At 40.0% G+C, this 19,641-nt stretch overlaps 1 protein-coding gene across 1 annotated transcript; it reads left to right on the forward strand.

The window, feature by feature from the left end:
• Nucleotides 1-11,502: 11,502 nt before the first annotated feature.
• On the forward strand, nucleotides 11,503-19,393 carry egfl6 (EGF-like-domain, multiple 6). Its single transcript, XM_083908257.1, has 13 exons — nucleotides 11,503-11,581; nucleotides 12,818-12,924; nucleotides 13,231-13,323; nucleotides 13,528-13,647; nucleotides 13,765-13,884; nucleotides 14,748-14,882; nucleotides 14,970-15,092; nucleotides 15,550-15,612; nucleotides 16,342-16,596; nucleotides 18,032-18,106; nucleotides 18,192-18,287; nucleotides 18,400-18,662; nucleotides 18,859-19,393. Exons 1-13 carry the CDS (start codon nucleotides 11,511-11,513, stop codon nucleotides 18,964-18,966), a joined length of 1,629 nt encoding a protein of 542 aa, XP_083764383.1. The 5' UTR covers nucleotides 11,503-11,510; the 3' UTR covers nucleotides 18,967-19,393.
• The last annotated feature ends 248 nt before the right edge of the window (nucleotides 19,394-19,641 follow it).

The raw sequence follows: 19,641 nt of genomic DNA on the forward strand, positions 1-19,641 counted from the left end.
TCTTATCAATAGTTTTGGCTTGTAGACGCTCTTAAGTAAATCAAACTATGACTCCGTGAGAGCTGATGTTTTTTGGTGACCTAGATAAAAATGCCACAGTGACAGTAATTGTGCATCTGTGAGGCTGAACGTAAGAACGGCTGTAGAAGTGTACTGGGGGAAGAGGAACTGAGCCAGCACGGTTCCCTGGCGACGCCCCTGTACTGCACACAGCCGTGTCCGACAACCAAACACAGGTCCTCGCATACTGGGGTTGATTGGTCAGGTAATCCAGGATGTGAGGTGGTGATCCACTTCTGTTTGTCCTTTTAGAAATACTAGTTATCTGGTGTGGAAAGCATTAAAAAAAAAAAAGATCCTCAAAGTGCTCCCAGACTTCTCCAGGTGAGATAAAAGCTCTGTCCTGCTGGTAGATGAGAACATCATCCACCCCACTCACAGCTGCTTTACGCTCATCACACCCATTCTTGCGTTGCCAGCACACGTCTCGTTCAGCATCTTGCCCAAGGACACGTCGGCATGTAGACTTTCAACCGGATTAAAAGATGACCCACTCTACCACTGATCTCCCATCATGGTGTCTCGTAGCTTGTCTATCTTGCTGCATTACTAACATTTCAAACTGACACGTGCCAATCATTTGGGAGAAAGTGAAGACAAATGTTCCTACCGCATCACTTTAACGCTGTACCTTGAAAATGTACTTTGCTGCAGCTGCACCTGGGCCATGTTTTTTTTCCAAACATCGAGTTGGAACATATCCAGTCCCGCGCGATCTGCATCCAGTTGTAGCTTCAGCAGATCTTCCCACTGTGAAACTGCAAGGAGACACATGAGTCATTTTGTGTGCTGTAGTAGGTCAGAATGATATTTCAATTTCACTACTTTGACTGACTTTGGATTTAAATCAGCATTTAGGAATTGCTTGAATAAGCAGTAAAATGGTAAATAGTTCAATTATGGGTTTATTTATCGAATATAACTTCTGTTGTTATAGAGAATACGGACTGCTTTGCCTGTTGAGACTGAATGTTGGAATCTGCCTGAGGTCTGAGGTCACACATTTTCACACTACGGCCTTTGCTGTTACTGCGGCCTTTTTCTTTTTTTTTCTACAAACTGCATTATGGAAAACTGCATTTGATAAAATAAAATATGATCCATACATGCGGTACTAGAGTTTTTATTAAAACAAAAATAGCTGGCTGCAAATCAAAGCACTGGCAAGGCTGCACCAAGAAGGTGTGGGGAGAGGACAACCTCATGCTACTGCACAGAAATGACCGCTTTATCTCACGGTGGAGGGATAGAGAGGTTTACGTAACTGCAATGTGTCTTTACAATAAAACACAACAGCTGTGCTGAAACATCAACAATAGGCTCTGCTGAGGGAGTGGCGTAATTGAACATTCATCCTTTTCCCCATGAATCTACGTTTAATCTCAAGTTATTTTTAATGTGAGGCAAAAATGACATGTCAATTTAGTTTTTAAGAAGCACCAGGAGGCCACACTATCGTTACACTTGCGGTGCGTCAAAGTCCACATAGAGTGGCTTCTCGCTGATTTGTAACAATGTGCGTGAAAGGACAAGACACGCACATTTTAACACACTTTGATTACCTAAATACCACACTGCGTCCTCCTTAGACATCCACCGACCTTACAATAAGTGCATAGCTACAGGGCACAGTGTGTTTTTCAAGAACATTCCAAGGAAAGACAAGCTGGAGAGCTCAAACTTATTTCCCTGTGCTGGAGGTAGAGCAAATATTTGTCGAGATAACTTGTTTTGTTACTTTTCATGCTCTGTCACGCTGTCTATGAGGCCCTTTAACGGCAGTAATGATAACTGTTCATGAAAAGGGACGCAAATGACACTGGAATCACACTATGGGCTTTATTGTGGTGCCAAGGTCACCACAATAAAGCCCATAGTGTGACATAGTATGACGAGTGGACACCCGCTGCGACTCGGACCGCGTGTAGCCCACTACGTTGAGCACAGATGGCTACATGCGTAATGTGCACTTACAATAAGAGCATATACTGTATGTCAACAATGACATACTGTTAGGTTGGCATAGAGCAGGGGAGTCAAACTCATTCTCACTGAGGGTCACATCAGCATAATGGTTACCCTCAAAGGGCCAGATGTAACTGTCATACAGAATAAATATAACTAAATGTAACCAAATATAATGTAAAATAAAGGTAACTACTCCGTAACATATTGCTAAATAACTTTCTGTATTTATTACTTATTCAATTTAACTCATCGCATGATGCATATACAATGATACACTGCGATCTAGTGGCGGTGCCATCACGAAATGCAGTTTACGGTCAACGCACGCCTTAAAGCAGCATAGACCTATTTCAACACAGATTTTTAAGACCAATTAATCACTCGTGGGCCACATAAAATGACGTGGCGGACCACATCTGGCCCCCGGGCCTTGAGTTTGACACATAGAGGTTCAGAGACGGTTGCCAAACAGAGTGTAATATGAGTAAAAACACATAGAAGCACCCACGAAAAAAGTTTTAAAGTGAATTGTAATGCTCGAAAACCTGCTTCTGGCTCGCGCAGAATACACACTTACACTCCTTCTGTCAGGTCTGAAACCTCTGCTTCACAAGGCGTTTTAAGAAGAAGGATGCAGATATACACGTAACGTTACGTTGTTTCTGTTCACAGTGATGAAACAGAAGCTGAATAATAACATCAACAACAACAAAAGTCACTAAAATGTACATACACATGCACCAAAGTTAATCTGTGTGGCCTCAGCTGAGTGTTTTTTGTGTGACACAGAAAAAGGTCTCAGATCAGATCTTTATATACATATAATTTTGATAGGCCTAGCAATGTTATATGTCCATCTTCAGCATATAATATGAATGTAACCTTAACAGGAAGAAATGATGAGAAATGAAAAGAAAGATGCTGTATTGTCTTAAATAGACAAAAACCATGACTGAATAAACAATTCAGATTTTTTAAACACATACAATCAGATAATAACAGCCCTTAGCATAAGCAGCAAAACAGTGTCAAATAAGCCTGTTCCTATGGATTATTATTGTTTCACGCAAGAGGAAGTGACAGTATTTCACAGCATGGTGAGACTGATCGCTGTGTTTCTCTGCTCCTTCCTTGAGTTCATTCTTTAACGTGAGCACCCACTCCACCTCTCATGTGCTCCGTTTCCATGGTAGCAGACAGGAGATTTTAGGTTTTCGCACATTATCAGAGTGTGCTGTTTTGATCAAATTCATACGGTGACTTTCAGTGCATCACATCTCACCGGTATCCAAACAAAGGGAGGAGATTCGTTCAAATCAGTGGAAGTGAAACTGCCTTTAGAAATCAGCTTGTGCCTTCTTCTCGAAGGATAATGTAGTGGTTTTCCTACAGCTTACTGGACATGCGGTGCTTTTTATTTTTCTGTAAATTAGTGTTTGTACTGCAGGTCTGTTGTCAGTGTTATGGGAAACATGTAAATTGAAGGTTATAAGTTAGTCCCTCTGGAATTAGCTGCAGGTTGATGTGACACATGAGAAACTAAACTTCCCTGTGAACAATCAGCAGCTGGTTCAGTTCACATTGTGCAGACAAAAAAAAAAAAGGCTTATTTTAAATGGTCCTCCTGTTTAAGCCTGGTTGTCCTGTTCCAAAACAGGTTTGCAGCACGCAATAATAGTTGAGAATGATACCATTTGAGTTTATGTTGTGCTTCGATATGAATGAATCAGCGCTATAAGGTGCCAGTTGGCAGTTTGTTGTGAGAAGAAGATAAAGTATAGTTGGGCAATGATTCAATCACACTATACATTTTTGTTTCTATATATATGGATATAATGTTTGTTTTGTCTCTGTATATATATGGATATAATGTTTGTTAAATATGATTTAAAATCAACTTAAACACGATCTCTCGATCAGTGCGATTGATCTAAATGAGAGAGGGTTTTCACCAAGAGGGTTCAGCATCTTTATATTTTCAGAACACACCATAGAACGAACAATTCATCTTTGTCTGCATTACAATAGTGTTGGTGGGAAAAAGAAGTGTTTCCATTGTGTGACAGGCAGACACAAAAGCTGCGGGTGTAAGGTGACCAATCTGGCGACAGGAAACTCTTGGATGCATGCCTTTTGCCATACTTAACTTAATAAGTGTGGTTGTGAACAAATATCTATCTGCCTTAGAGGCTGATCACTTAGATGAACAGAAAAAAAATAAAAGCTATTATTATCTTTGCAAACCTTATAAACAGCAAGTAAATACTGAGGCAGCGTAAAACATAAAGACAATGTTTCCTCTCTTGTTGCTTATTATCTAATTATGTCCAGAATGTACCTTCATGAATGGCATCAGTCCAACAAAATTGTACCAGCAAATGACTGCACTTGTCATTAAGCAACAAAGACATTGTTTTGCTGTAACACACAAGGGGGCAGGAAAATGATGGAATGAGGAGCAACATTAAAATAGAGTTACTATATCACAATCACACTGAATGCTCAAACGAAAAGCGATAAGCATGGGCAGATGTGTATTGGTTGGAAAAACATTAAAATTATTGCATTAAAATAGTCCTTGACAAACAAACCTGAGACTAACCTGCAGGCAGTAAAGCACAAGCCACATTTACTTATACTTACTTATATTAATAACTATAATTAATTATAATTTGGCTTACTCTTTGTGTTACCAGCCAGAATTAGCTACACGGATGTGTTCACAGGGCAGAGTTGTGTTAATCCATGTGACAAGCGCACATGCAACCTTACAGCTGCATGGTGTGACCTGTGGATGATCACATAAGAGCCTGGCAAAGCCAAATGCTCCCCTGCAGTGTGAAGAATGTACAGCATCACCAGCTTCAGTGCTGGCAACAAGGTAAGGATCATATGTGACAGAGGGATAGGAATACAGTAAGTGTGAATTGAGATGCCAGTTTGTGTGAGCTTAAAATTTTCATTTGGCACTGACACATAAAGCATCATGTACATAAATTAACATGTCCTAATAAATTATAAATTGACATTTGCAGGACAGTGACTATATATGCCGCTAAGTATACGTGTATTTAAAGATGGAACAAGGGCTTTTTTTATCGTCGTGCTGTCACAGTCACAAGTTTAGTCAGGAAAATGCTGAGAGCTTTATTCACTGAGGGAAACAAAGTAGTTCCCTGTTGAGGGAAAAAAAAGCACGAATTGGCTCTATCTGTCCAGAGTTCAGACTGAAGTTCAGTAAAACTCTGACCATGTCTGCCTCACAGTTCCTCCCTGAAACAACATCATAAAAACAGATCATTGCTATAGGCCACAAAGAAACTAAAGCTTCACTAACAATGTTGCTCTCCTGCTAATAAGTCTAAGGGTTGATCTACTTCATCAAAAAAGAGAAACATAATGCTCTTGACAAATCCTCAGTTCCTCCACAATGTGTCAACGTCTCCTCCTCCCACTTCTAATGTAGTCACAAGTGTGTTTCTCAAACTTAAAATGTAGTTTTCCTGAATGCTTGTTACTCTGCAAACTAACTAATGTAATTTATGATGTGCTATTTTTTTTACTGTTTCGTCACAAAAAAAGACAACAAAGAACAGTTGATGACAGATGAGTCCCCAAAGGTTAGATCTACTTTGCATCTTCATGCATTTAAAGCTTCACCATGTGTTACTGCAGCTTGGTTGTGAGCGTGTCTGAACACAGAAGTTTGTAAGAGGATGTGGTTAAAGTGCTGCAGTTCCTTACGCGAGAAGCAAAGCTCCACAGATAAAACTGAAACTGCGCTGATGAACTTACAGTATATTTTTAAGCATGTTTAATCAAAGATGGTGACTTTTTCCGTCTCGATTCCTGTATTTGTTGTTCTTGTTTCAACTGATTTGTCATTTTTGCACAGCAGTCTGAAATGTCAATGCCAACCACCAATAGGAACATAACATGCCAAGTACACAATGTACGCAAGTATGTAACACATCACTACAGACAGCAAACCAAGTAAACTTTTGACGGATGACTAAGGAATGTGCTTGTCTTGTATCTACTCTATCTCGTCCTGGCCCAGTGACTGACTTCTGCAATCTGTGACACTTAAAGCAATGTTTATACTGCACACAAGGTGATTAAAAAGTAGTAAAACAAAACAAAACATATTAAAGTCGAAGTCTAAAATACATAAGAGTAATTAATGAACAGAATTGCATCAATTGCAATTGCATCGATAGCTATATAAAAAAAAGACAGGCCATTTAAAGCTTTAAAAGTAAGTAAAATCATTGTATGTCAACAGTCAGTCACGTGTTAAGGACAAATGTGACCCAAGCAAAACGTGCCTGTCAAGTTACATAACTTGTTTGAAAACCAAAACATACATTTACTCCTCTCGTATCTTCGGGTTTAATAACACAGTACTGTACTCAACGTAAAAAATGTCTGTAGTTTTTCCCCCATCTATCTTTTTTTACTCCTCCAACAAATTCTACAAAGCTCATCAAAGCTAGAAATAGGAAATAAAAAGAGGTTATTTACATTTTGGCTGACTTTTATGTCTGTAAAAACAGCATAATCTTTTTAAAAGGTGTTTTCAACAACCTATGCTCCGTGGACACACTAGTGAATGGGGCAATAGACATATGGTATGGTAAAAGTGATACTGCAGCATGTCGTATCTTGTTAGGCATGCAGCATACATGATCACAGCACTAAGGGGAGGGGGAGTCTCTTGTTTAGGTACATAGTTGTGTAATTATACCCAGCATGAAGCTCCTTAGTTAAGAAGAATAAAGAACAGATTTAAACTCTAACCTTTAACGTCTCGCAACTTTAAAAAGGTTAAATGGTTAACTTAACTCATGCACACACATCAAAGAACAATGTGAAGTTTAATTACAGCTTCATTATCACAGGGTCGTGTTCTTTCAATTGTAGCTTTGATAATAGCAGCATGGAAAACGTGCATTTTCATACATGGAACGCATGAAGTCGTACGTTTTGTGTTGCACCTGAAAAAACAACAGGCCGAGACTGTCAAGGCCTCATCCCAGAACTAAAGTGTGTGAGTAAATTGTGTATTTTCATACAGACTTACACAGACAGGGAGTAAAACAAAATAGAAAAGGAAGAAGATGGTCTTTAAGAAACAACCGTAAAAGACCCTGCATGAAAAAGAGACTCGTAAAAGCAGCAGTGAAAAGTACATGTACTAAAATAAAGTCATGAAGCAGGAAGTGAACAGTGGAAGTTCCCCATTTCAACCAAACAAAGGCTGACAGAAATGAGAGAGAAAAAAGAAAAAGAAACAGCGACATCCAGAGCACTGCTTGCTAAAGTTTGTGTGTCAGCACCACTGGTGAGACTTGGAGGTATTGCAGACCATTTTGACCAACGTTGAAATGTGTATTTATTGGGACAAAAATGTGTTAACCTTAATGTTGTGCTACACTTGTGTTAATGTAACAAATCAGGGACTTTTGAGGGAGACCAGTTAACTCTTCTAATACAGGAAGAAATGAACAAAACTACTGACATACAACAACAAACAAGTTTGGACTATCATTGGTTCTGCAGTATTGAGGCCACATTAGAGATTTTATATGGACTGACAGACTGATTAAGTCAATAAAAAGTCTTTGGCTAGACAAGTCCATTAATAAATAATGCTGAGCCACACATTCACTCTCTTGAGGGCCATGTCTTCTTCATCAGGCCACCTTCACAGCATGTGTCCAACATTGCATAATTAATAAGAGGCCAACGGGTGCCCAGCTGAGGCCAAAGCCCGTGTTTAGTCAGCCACACTCGTCACACTGAAGGGGAAAAAGTGTCTGTGTGATCTCACACACCCTGAATCCCTTAAGCTTTTGCTCTCGGAGCACTCCACTTAGAAGCAGCCTGTCAGTGAGTAATCTGCAGGCAGCAGATGTTCCAGGAGGAGCACCTGGACCTATAAGAGCTACTGTGTGCGCATTACAGGAGGTTTCTCTTGGGTCACAGAGGGGCCAGGGCCATACAACAGTAAGGAGTCAAAAGTTAAGACCTCTTTCAGACATTTGACTATCATTACTGACTTTCTTACATGGGGATGTGTGCACAAAATACCAATAGAGAGGTGTGATGGATAAAAAGATTTTGCAACACTACATTGCAAGAGGAAGTCACAACTCCCTAACTGCAATTCCCTATTAGTGTATCAAATGACTGATCAGGTTTAGGGTTTTAGTATGACCACACAGTTAAAATAATTTACTCTGGAGAAGCTGTGATACCAACTAACTTTCTAAATGTGAACAGATGTAGACAGTGTTGCTGTAATGTATTTAAACACATTATTTGAAATATTAGAGTGTCTTTGATGAGAAGTAAGATCTTTGTTGTGCATTTATTGCTCATGTCATCTCCCACTCAGGGCAGGATGTGGTTGTGTTCACATATCACTTTCAAAATAACTCTTCAACAGTCTTGTCTCTCCTTTTATAGTAAACGTCTTGTGCATTGTACCATGAGCTGCAGTAAGACACTGGGTGAATGATGTTTGTGTGCCCACACAGAGTCTTCTAATTGTCTTTTAAAAAAGTAAACGGTTTGTTATGAACAGCATCAGCTGCATTATGCCATTATAACTCAATCGACTCACGTCTGCAACCTTACAGGCCAGGATGGCGGTAAGTGGAGGGTAGCTTTCAAAAAGTGGGCCAGCCGTCGTTATGTTGCAACAAAGTGCTGTTCTCCTTGCAAATTAGTTTTGTAACCAGTCTGAAAACAGAAAGAGACAAAGATGACAAGGAAAGAAAAGGAGGAAAAGGAATGATAAAACAACCTCTCCCTGTCATCTCATTCGGGATCTGTTTCCTTCTTCAGTAAATTAAATCTACATCCAAACACATATGGACCTCTTGTGCCAGAAACGTGACAAAGCATGCCATAAATCACAGCTGGTGGTAAAATTCCACTCACATACAGATTTAATCTTAAATTGGCAGAGAACAACAAACCATACCAAGCAACAAATCATGTTACACTGTCAAAAATAAATAAATGAATGAATAAATAAAGTGAGATACATAGACATTAAAGAATGAAGGTAAATCTCCAACAATAATACAGGTCGATGGCAAAGTTTGCGGTAACAATACCTCCGTCTACCCCTTGGCTCTTTCTTGTGAGCAAGCGCAGTACAATGTCCCCCCCTTCTGGAAGAAATAGGAAGAATTGAAGCGATTAAGGAAAGAACACACATTCACTCACTCTTCATGCACACAAAGCAGCGTGGACATTTTAACTACACAGACATTAGCGACTAAATTATGCAAACTACATTTAAATGCTAAAGCTAAAAATACAGCAACATTTATCAGGCTTTTGTAAAATCTTAAGAGTGTAAACACAGTGTGCTATGCAGTGAAATACCATAAATTATGCAATCCCTGTGCAAAATTGCACACAAGTTTTAGTCATAGACTTAATGTCCCGGACAATGTTGTTGTGACAGTAATGTCTTCATCAGGGTCACATGGCGCAAGTATGTGCACAGGACGTCCATTCACAGCAGTGAGCAACAAGGAGACAGCCCTATAATGTATAGTTTGCGTGACCCACATGCTCGAGGTGTCATATAGAGTCGAGTTTCACACAGGAAATTGGACACAGAGAGCAATAAAGCATATGTATGTGAGTGTGTTTGTTAGTTTGAGGTCTTTCCTTTAATTACCAGAGGTGGTAAAGATAATATAGGGCTGCAACGATTATTCAATGAATCGTCGACTATTTTCATAATCGGTTAATCAATTTAAGTGTTGTTTTTTCTGATGTTTCAACTTTTTAAATGTGAATATTTTCTGGTTTCTTTGCTCCATGTAACTCATTAAAATAGAATCATTTTGGTTTATGGACAAAACAAGACATTTTGAGGACATTTTATGGACCAAAAGTACTCAATTGATCACAGAAATAATTGTCAAATTAATCAATTATGGAAATAATCGTTAGATGCAGCTCTATAAAGATATTGTACATCCACTGAAACAAGGGCCAGTGTCATGCACTCTACATAAGGCATGAGCCTTGAACTGAGAGGTAAAACACCTTTGACAAAATTAAGTCTCTTGAAAACACTGCTTTTTTCGGGAATAAATCTCATAGATTATCCTCCTAGACTCCTAGATTATTAATCAATCACTCTCCATATAAAAGGTATGTCCTAAAAGTACTTTATGAATGAAAATGAATCCTTTACCTGCCATGAAATCATTTAGCACTTGTGTTATCCACCAGAACCTTGCTTTTGTATACCCACCTATCAAACAAAAGTTTAAAGTTTGAGGTTTTTCATATCTTATTGTATTCTATATTGGCTGCTGCACACTTGCCGGGATGTGTATGCTGTTATGTGTTTAAACTGATACATTAATTTAAATTTAAATTAAATTTTGTTCTCTTGCAGTAAAACCAAAATATGATATAACCAATATGTAACATTTCTGCTTCCAGATTGTGGGGATAAACTACAGTGTTTCACAAAAGATATCCTTCTCAACTGAATGCTATCATAAAGGACCTCTTTTAGTAGAATGGCTCTGCACATTTAAAGTGTAAATGAGGCAGATTTTGGATTCTCTGCACATATTTATTCTGTATTTAAACCAAAAATGCCAACTAAACCCAGAAGTTCCCACAGCACAGAAAACATCACCTGTTCGTTTCTGAGGGCTATGAAGGAAATGAACCAGATGTCGGAGCAGGCTTTAAAAGTGTGACGTCTCATTAAAATATTTTATGGCTGAACGTGGAATTAGCACATGTGAGCGAGCAGAGCTTTATGTGCTACCTGTGAGTAAGACATCAAAGAGCACCTAAGCTGCTAATGACAGGCCTGTGCATGCCTCAGTTCCACAATTAGCCAATACGACTAATTATCCAAAAATATATGCAGCATGGGCAGCCTGTCGAAACGGCTCATTTACGATGTGAAGCTTGTGCTATTTAAAAAAAAGAAACTAAATCATAAGGATATGTTACCCTGCATTAACATTAATGTTTTTTCCGAATGGCGATTCACATGAAGAGTTTCATGTGGTCCAGTATAGGGTTTCAGTGAGGAGAGCAGCACCCCTAAACAAAATCCCCACCCCCTTACAAACACACTCCTACCTCCAAAAGTCACAACCTATCCCTCACAGTGCAGTGTCATTTCACAGAGTGTCAACCCACCTCTGGAATTTTACATAGACAGAAGTGGAAAATTATGGGACACAGAGTTTAGCTGCTCCATTGAAGAAAGTGAGAGAGGGATTTTTTTTCCCCTAGGAGGAGACTTTGGGCTCTGGAAATACATGAAATCTGGTGTGCTTTGTCAAAGGCTCAACTGAGACCTGTTCTTGTCTAAGCATTTTAATGAGCGTAAGCCCCCAGGAGGAATAGTTGGAACTCATACGCCAACCACAGTCAGCCTCGTGGGAAACAAAGCACTCCGGATGCCCACAGTCACAGACATGCAGCCATTTGCCTTGGTCAGTGCTCTTTTCCTGCTCTGCTGCATCTCTTCTGGAGCAGAAGCCTATAGGTAAGTACTGAAGCCCAGCAAGACAGTTTGATGTTGCATGGTGTGTTTCTAACTCGGGGGCCTGCAGCAAGTGTCTTTTATGTCTTGATATTTGCTCTGATAAGATGTTGCAGAGTAACGTTGCACAGATCCCTGTGTGTGATAAAATTACTGAAATGTACTGATACCAATAACAAACCAAAGATGTTACCTATGGAATTGGCTAATGCTGCTTTCCTGTGAACAATAAAGGGAATGACTACCTCTTTAACAATGAGTTCTTCCACGTGTTAAAAGTGGAGATTTACTCTTAACTGTGCGCTTTAAATCATTACAGGGAAGGCTGTTGTTTTGATGGTATGTACACACTGCTACTGCTGCCAACAGGAAACTATGGCAGCTATGACAGTGTGTCAGCTAAATGTGGCACGGCAACTGTTAATAACTGAAGAGCACCTGTCACACTTCGGAGTCCCTTTTCTGTGAGCTATTCTGGTGGATTTCTACCAGGTCTCAGATTCCTGCAGTCCCACTGGAGCCAAGGCTGCTTTTAGGATGCTGCCCCTATAATACGCTAACATCTGGGATAAGAGAAATTGCCATTGAGCTCATAGAAAGAATTGATGATGCTGAAAAATTTGATTTGGATGTGTGATTCTGACATAAAAAAGCACAAAAAAGGGGGAAAAAGCACATCGACATCTTAATCTAATTAACAGGTTAAAAATATGCACATGCAATGTAATCTCTGTGAACATAGTGTAGGTTATTCTGAGTGTAATGCTGACTCGCTGACACTGACCACAACTGAGAATAGCTTTACAGATTCTCATCTGATTCTAGCAACTAAAGTCAGATGAAAATCAAAGCAGAGTCGAGCAATCGGTATCAACGTGCAACACAGGAAACATCAGATTTGTTGTGTTTTTCTCCATCTGTAGCCAACATCCTGTCAGATGGTCGTTGCTTCACAGGGAGCCCTGCTTTTATAAGGGAGCATGTGAGGCGAGTCTTTATTTAGGCTGGGTTGTTTTTTTCACACCACTACCATCGGGATCATTCTAATCATCATCATTTGAAATGGATGCCTGAAAAGCTACTTTTAGAAGCTTGATAGGAAAATAAAACCCATATTTGAAATAGCATGAAATTGCCCTGAATGTAACATCGCATACAGTCCAAGTTTTGTGTTATAAATGCAGCTACCTCAATTAAAGTACACATCTTACCATCTGCTCTTCTCTTCCTTTCACAAAGGCAACACGGACAAGTCCTTACTGGAAACCAACCAGGTGTGTGCCGCTATGGCAGGAGACTGGAGTGCTGCTATGGCTGGAAGAAAAACAGTAAAGGACAGTGTGAGGGTAAGGTCTGACAGATTAAATAACTGGTTTGTTATCAGCAAATAATAATTGTCATGAAAAATGTGTCTCAGCATCAACAGCATACAATGCTTTGTGAATTTGTGGACAGAATCATCCATATCTACTCTTTACAATTGTTCTTCTCTTCATGAGAGCTCTTTTCCTAACCATGGAAATGTAGATGAAAATCACAGTCTAGATCGAAAAACCTCTCCTGCATAATAGAATGTGTGGTTTGAACTGAATACATCGTTCTCAAAACCACTGATATTTCTGATGGTACTTTCTTCTTAAATGTTTTACCAGCTCAGTGCGAGCACGGCTGCAAGCATGGAGAGTGTGTTGGCCCCAACAAATGCAAGTGCTTCCCTGGATACACCGGAAAAACGTGTAGTCAAGGTGAGTCATTGGGGTCAGTGTCGAGGGTCTGGAAAACACGGGTCAAAATGGGTACAGAGCGATCTAATTTCCCAGCCTATAACTCACTTTACTTGCTACAGGAATCTGCTGTTTTTCCATGAAAGAGGAGACGAAACCTTTATGTTTGACCTTTAGAAAATATGGCATTGTGGGCAAATACATGAACATGAGTCTAATTTGCAGATTTAAACGAGTGTGGCTTGAAACCTCGTCCCTGTGAGCATCGCTGCATGAACACATATGGCAGCTATAAGTGCTACTGTCTCAATGGATACACCGTAATGCCAGATGGAGCTTGTGCCAGTGAGTATTTTATCCTGGTCGTATTCATACACATATAAAAAAATACAGTTGCAGTTTGCATTATTCTAAATGTTTGTTTTTTTTCTTCTTTGTGTGTGTGTGTGTTAATTCATATAGACTCCAGGACGTGCTCTCTTGCTCACTGTCAGTATGGTTGTGAAGAAGTTCAGGGGGAGATCCGCTGCCTTTGCCCATCTACAGGGCTACAACTGGGGCAAGATGACAGGACTTGTGTGGGTAAGAAGCCAAAGTGTTCACACTGTGATTACATGAAAAACCAATGTGAGATATAACACAATAGAAGTTGGGTCTAAACAAAATATAAAGAAAAAATCAGACATAACAGAAATAACCCTTATTTAAATTAAAAGTACTGTAGTGAGAGAATTACTTGGATTTTTAGCATAGCAGGAAAAACCTGCGTCTATTATGTGGCTTTTACATGCTTGGATGCAATTATAGCTATGTCTTCCCACAAAATAGTTTGGGCTGTGACAGAGACAGAGTCTGACATACTAATCTCACAGGAGACGTCATTAAATAGTTTACAGATCATCATTACACGCAAAAGTAGAAACAGTAATGTCTCTAGAAACACAATTTTCCTCTCAAAATGTTCCAAGAAGATAATTTATCATACTGCGCACCCAGATAACATTTCAGATTAATAAAGGATCCATGTCTAGTCTACCCAAATGTCTACCATCTTTTTTTTGTCACAAATTTGAAACAGCACTAAATGAAAAGAAGCAACGTTCTAAAACGGACTAGCAGCAGAACTGCAGAGCTATAAGAGATAGAGTAAATAATGAAAAAACTACACACAGTGGAAACACGACTTCAAGTCTGCCTCGGAGCTGCATCGAACAAATCAGTAGTGTTTTTTAAAGGATGGTGATGCTCCCTGCTGGTCAGGCAGATGAAAAAAGTAACCAATGATTTAGTGTGCATGAGAGGAAGCACGCAATCGGCTACATCCTAACCAGGACAATAGTCAGCAGGAAGTACCAAGAACTCCAAGCAGTGAAAATTAGCCATTACAAAAATTTCCATCATGTAAAAGATAGGGAATTATATTAAATGCATTTGTTTCCCTCTAGATATCGATGAATGTGTTACCCAGAAGAACCTCTGCCCATACAACAGACAATGCGTGAACACGTTTGGCAGCTACTTCTGCAAGTGCCAGGACGGCTACGACTTGAAATATGTAGACGGCAAATATGACTGTGTAGGTAAGGTATACACATTGCATGGGAAACCTCTGTGATCCATTCTACTCTCCTTAAAAAAAGGTACAAATAGGCTTCTTCCGATTACAGACAGCGATGAGTGTGCAGCCGGCACCCACAAGTGCAGCCACCATGCTGTCTGTCTGAACACTCAAGGATCCTACAAGTGCAGGTGCAAGTCTGGCTTCAGAGGCAATGGCTTTGAATGCTCTGGTGAGATATGAGATTAGTTTCACAAAATTAACAGAATAGAAATAATTAATCTTAGGAGTGCCTCATAATCTGTGCTAAAAACATAACAAATAACAGATTACACAGGCCCACATCTCAGGCCTTCCCCAGATGAGAGCATTTAGTCAGATTGGTCAAGAGCTCTTTCATGTTTTTACAGCCCCATATTTCATTTGGACTCTTCCAACATCAGAAAGTAACATTACTGCCAAGGGAAGCTTCCTGCTTTCAGACTCAGATGTTAGCAATGGACAGAGACAGATTAAAAACACACCTGTGTAAATAGGACACTGCATGGTAGCCAGCCAACGGAAAAATAAGAAGGGGGGAAAAGACAGGTTGTGGTGCACTCCCTAAACCAGGCCCAGAAAGTAACAGGTGAAACATTTTGTGTAGCCAAGGGTTTGAGCTTAAATGAAGATGCCTTTATGTTTTGTAGTTAAGCCATTTTACCAAAGGTCGTGGGACGGAGACAAAGGCAGTGCAGATCATTTCCTCAATGGTGAGAATGTGTGGAATCTGAGATTCAGCTTCCGCTCCCTGCAACCCCCTTCGTCTACTCCTCTTACCCACTTCTTAAAAGCACCTCCGCTGACTCTGACTTGCTCGTGGCTGGAAATGTTGAACGCCCAAGGCGCGTGCACACACACAGGCTTGATATACAAACTGGAATCCTCAGCATGATCCTTTTAATAGAGACATTAGAGTGCTTGAAGAAAGTATGAAGACCCCTCCACTGTTTTTACATTTTGTTATGCTGAAGCTTTATGCTATTTATTGTTTTCACATTTTGTTAATTTTCTAAAAACATCATGAACTCTATTGATGGAGGAAAACGAAGAATTTAAAGAACTTTAGCATAAGACTCCAACATAACAAAGTGTGAACATGTACTGGATCTGAATACTTGCTGAATGTACTGTATGTGATAACCTGCTTGTGCATTTTTTTGGTTTAAGTTATGTAATGTCAGTCATGAATATGCATGGAATAAGATATTGTTTTGCTGTTGTGTTGTTTTAGCATGTTCATTGCTTATAGTATACCCTGCAATAGATTTGAATTAACCCATGAACTGGTAAGTAAGTGCAAGGAGGAGTTTGACACGAGCTGCAGCTGCAAAACACATGACGACAAACAGCAAACGGATCTTAATCCCAGTGAAATACTGCATTTCCTACTCGTGATTACAGTTCCACCTGTCTAATCTAAATCCTCTCCCTGCCTGCAGCCATCCCAGATTCCCAAGTGAGGCCTGAAATTCTGGGAGGTAAACTAGAAAATGAGGAAATCAAAAATATCATCCCTGAACCAGCCGTTACGTCACCCTCCAAGATACGCCAGCAGCCCTTTGACTATGATGGAGAGGTCTACATTGGCTCCCACACAGAGGAGCGTCCAGAGAGCAGATTTCCTGAGAAGGAAGAAGAGCAAGAGGAAGAGGAAGAGGAAGACAACCAGCTCAATCCAAGGGGCGATGTTTTCAGTTAAGTGTGGCTGCTGTTCACTTATTCTGTTTCTAGTATCCTGGGTGGTCTGCAATGCATTAATCACACACAGACCAACAAACTCAAGTGTGTTTCTACAGAGATTTTCTTCTTGTGTACACAGCATCTGAACACAATTATCTATTTTCCAGGAGGCAGCTGAAATAAGTTTAAAACAGGAGGTCATATCTAAAACCTCAGGCGCCTCCAAGACCTAGAAACACCAATAAAGAAGTACACATTTCAACACACTTGTGGCACACAAATAAATGACTCATTTGCCTGACTAGATTCTACAGTAGGATCAAATTAAGCAAAAACATCACAGTATCACAGTATTGTGATTACATCTAAAACACAGCTGCTGACTAAGTGAATGCACCAACCTGGGGCAGAGGCGGAGGCGTGTTTTTCAATGTTGCACAAAACCTGCACTCCATTTTTGAAGTAATTGAAAACACATCATACCTTTAGACACACTATGACAGAAAATGTGAGTGGTTTTGTCACCCTGACTTTTTATTGTTACAGTGGTTTGCCTTGAAACTGGATACCAGCCCATGCCTATTACTGACCAACATTCTAAGATTTTTAATAAGATAATAAAATGTCTCCCGACACATGTCATTTTCCAACAGATGATGACACTTTCATCAGATTACAAAAAAAAAAGAGTTGCGCGTGCAGTGTGTCTATTTGGTGGGACGCACATGACTGAAAGTGGTTAACATTACTCTTGATCTTCATGGAAACACAGATAGAGTATGTGTAGGAACTGGCAAGAGGAGACAGGTCCCAAGACAACCATCACCTTCAGGGAGGAATGTTACCTTATCGGTATGTGAGAGAGCCCAAGGATAGAAGTCATCCTGGGCCTTCTTCCCATCTCCTGGGAGGAGGAGGGTGAGGAAGAGAGGGAGGTTACAGAGCCCCCAAGCCTTTTATTATGTTTTCCCCAAAACAGCTGTTGTGCAAACAGACTTTGACTGCTGGTAGGGAAGTCTGTCATCAGCACTCGAGACCTCTCTAACACCACAGACCACTCCGGGTGAGCAGGTTAAATAACCCCCAGTTGTCAATCATCTTGACTCTAAGGCTGCTTATCAGGGGGGTGGTTTGCTGCTAGGGCTTTAAAGTGCTTGGGGGAGCTGTATCCTAAAGTTGTAGTTCCATCTCAAGACATGAATGACAGCTGTGCAAGTCTACACCTGTTGGTTAAAAGCCCCTTTCTAGCGTTTTGTTTCTTTGAGGGGACTTTCTTCCATGCACACATTTGGATTGGAATGGGGTTTTTTTTCCCAGATCACATATTTTCTCAGGAATTTGGTGTTACCTGATAATGTTGTTTCTTACCCACTGATTATCATGTTTGCTTTGCAATGTTTGGCTTAAATTCATGTATTTACATGGATTAATTTCCCTTTACCTCCACAGTATCAGAAGACTTCGAGTCGGTATTCGGCCCAGCCACAGAACTCAAAGAAATCCAAGTAACACCAGTCCTGGAGGGTAATCAAATATATTCTATTTTAAGAGCCATTGTTTTAGAATGACTGTTCATGTTATTCATTGACATTTTGTTTTTACCATGTAGAATTTATCATGGATTGCAACTTCGACCAGGGAGCATGTGAGTGGGTCCAGGACAAGTCTGATGACATAGACTGGAGTGTAGCCTACCATGACACTGGTAATACATTAATAAAAAGGCACCATTAATATTAGTTTGTAACCCATTTAGGATGAATATGTGTGTAAAGTTAGATACAGTTATTTATAATGGCTGATTTAATTTATTTCAGGCGTACAGTATTACATGGCTATGAGTGGGCTCCTAGGGGAGAGGGAGGACATGGCCAAACTGAAGTTGCTTCTCAATGACCGGGTCCAGCAGGGCAGCTTCTGCCTCACCTTTGACTATCGTGTGGTAGGACACAATGTGGGCACTCTGAGTGTGCTGCTGGATAACAATGCTTACCCAGTGTGGGAGCAGAGCCGAAGCAGAGACCAGGGCTGGCAGACAGAACTCGTCACTGTGGCCTGGAAAGAGGAGGCACCAGCATCTGTGAGTCATTTGCTTATCATAAAATGTATTATAGACACACAGTTGTTAATCAATACAGTAAATACTAAAACAACAAAGGAGCTTTTGGATTGTTTTCTATTAAACAGCATATTCTCTATTTATTCTATTAAACTGACATTTCGTATGATTCACAGAACAAACTAAAGATGCAATGGTACCACTGAATGTCTTTCAGATTATCTTTGAAGCCCAGCGCGGAGCAGGTGTTGGCGGAGAGATAGGGCTGGACAATGTTGTGCTGACCTCAGGGCCCTGTCAAGACGATGTGAACCCAATCTTTTAGGAATCTCAACCTTGGATGAACAACTTGAAAATCTCTTCTACGTGACACATGTCAAAGATTAATGTTTCCTGTGATTATTACGGTCTCCTAATTCTGGAGTTTTACAGCGGTCTCTCATGGTGAAGCCTTGGGACATCAACACACACAGAAACATATCGTTTCAAATGGGAGGTTATGTGCAACCAGTGCATGCATGCTTTCTTTGTCTCTATGCTGCTGCACCACAACATCCTGATTCATCTCCATTGTGATTTTAAACATTCTTTTACAATACAAAGAACTCAGGAATAGGTAGGAACGCTAACTTTGTTGGTTAAGTTTACCAGCATTGTACTTAGTCCTTGGTTTTGTATATGCAATGGTGCATTGCTGAAGTTAACTGAAAATGATCATATATAATGTAATGGGAATTCTTTGGTGAGCTAGTGCCGAGATTCATTTCTTTGGTAAGTAACAATTTTGAAGGCTAGTTGAATAATGAAAAAATACCAGTGTGAAAGTGCTGTAAATTTTGCTTTTATGTCATATTATACAACAACATTAAAACATTTTTTCTAACCCTGTTTGTTGTGTTCACATCACATACGATATGATTGTATAGCTGGAAGGGCAATCTTGATCATGACACTTAAGTTATGGACATCAGTGTTGGAATTTTATCATAGGAATTTGATG

The sequence above is a fragment of the Microchirus variegatus genome, assembly GCF_963457635.1.
Source record: "Microchirus variegatus genome assembly, chromosome: 22".
Lineage (NCBI taxonomy): Eukaryota > Metazoa > Chordata > Actinopteri > Pleuronectiformes > Soleidae > Microchirus > Microchirus variegatus.

What these genes read in the sequence shown, in the direction of transcription:
- egfl6 (XM_083908257.1), top strand. Translation starts at nt 11,511, where the DNA reads ATGCAGCCATTTGCCTTGGTCAGTGCTCTTTTCCTGCTCTGCTGCATC. An exon ending in GCCAGATGGAGCTTGTGCCA is followed by an intron (nt 13,648 to 13,764) that starts GTGAGTATTTTA and finishes TAATTCATATAG; the next exon opens with ACTCCAGGACGTGCTCTCTT. An exon ending in AGTAACACCAGTCCTGGAGG is followed by an intron (nt 18,107 to 18,191) that starts GTAATCAAATAT and finishes TTTACCATGTAG; the next exon opens with AATTTATCATGGATTGCAAC.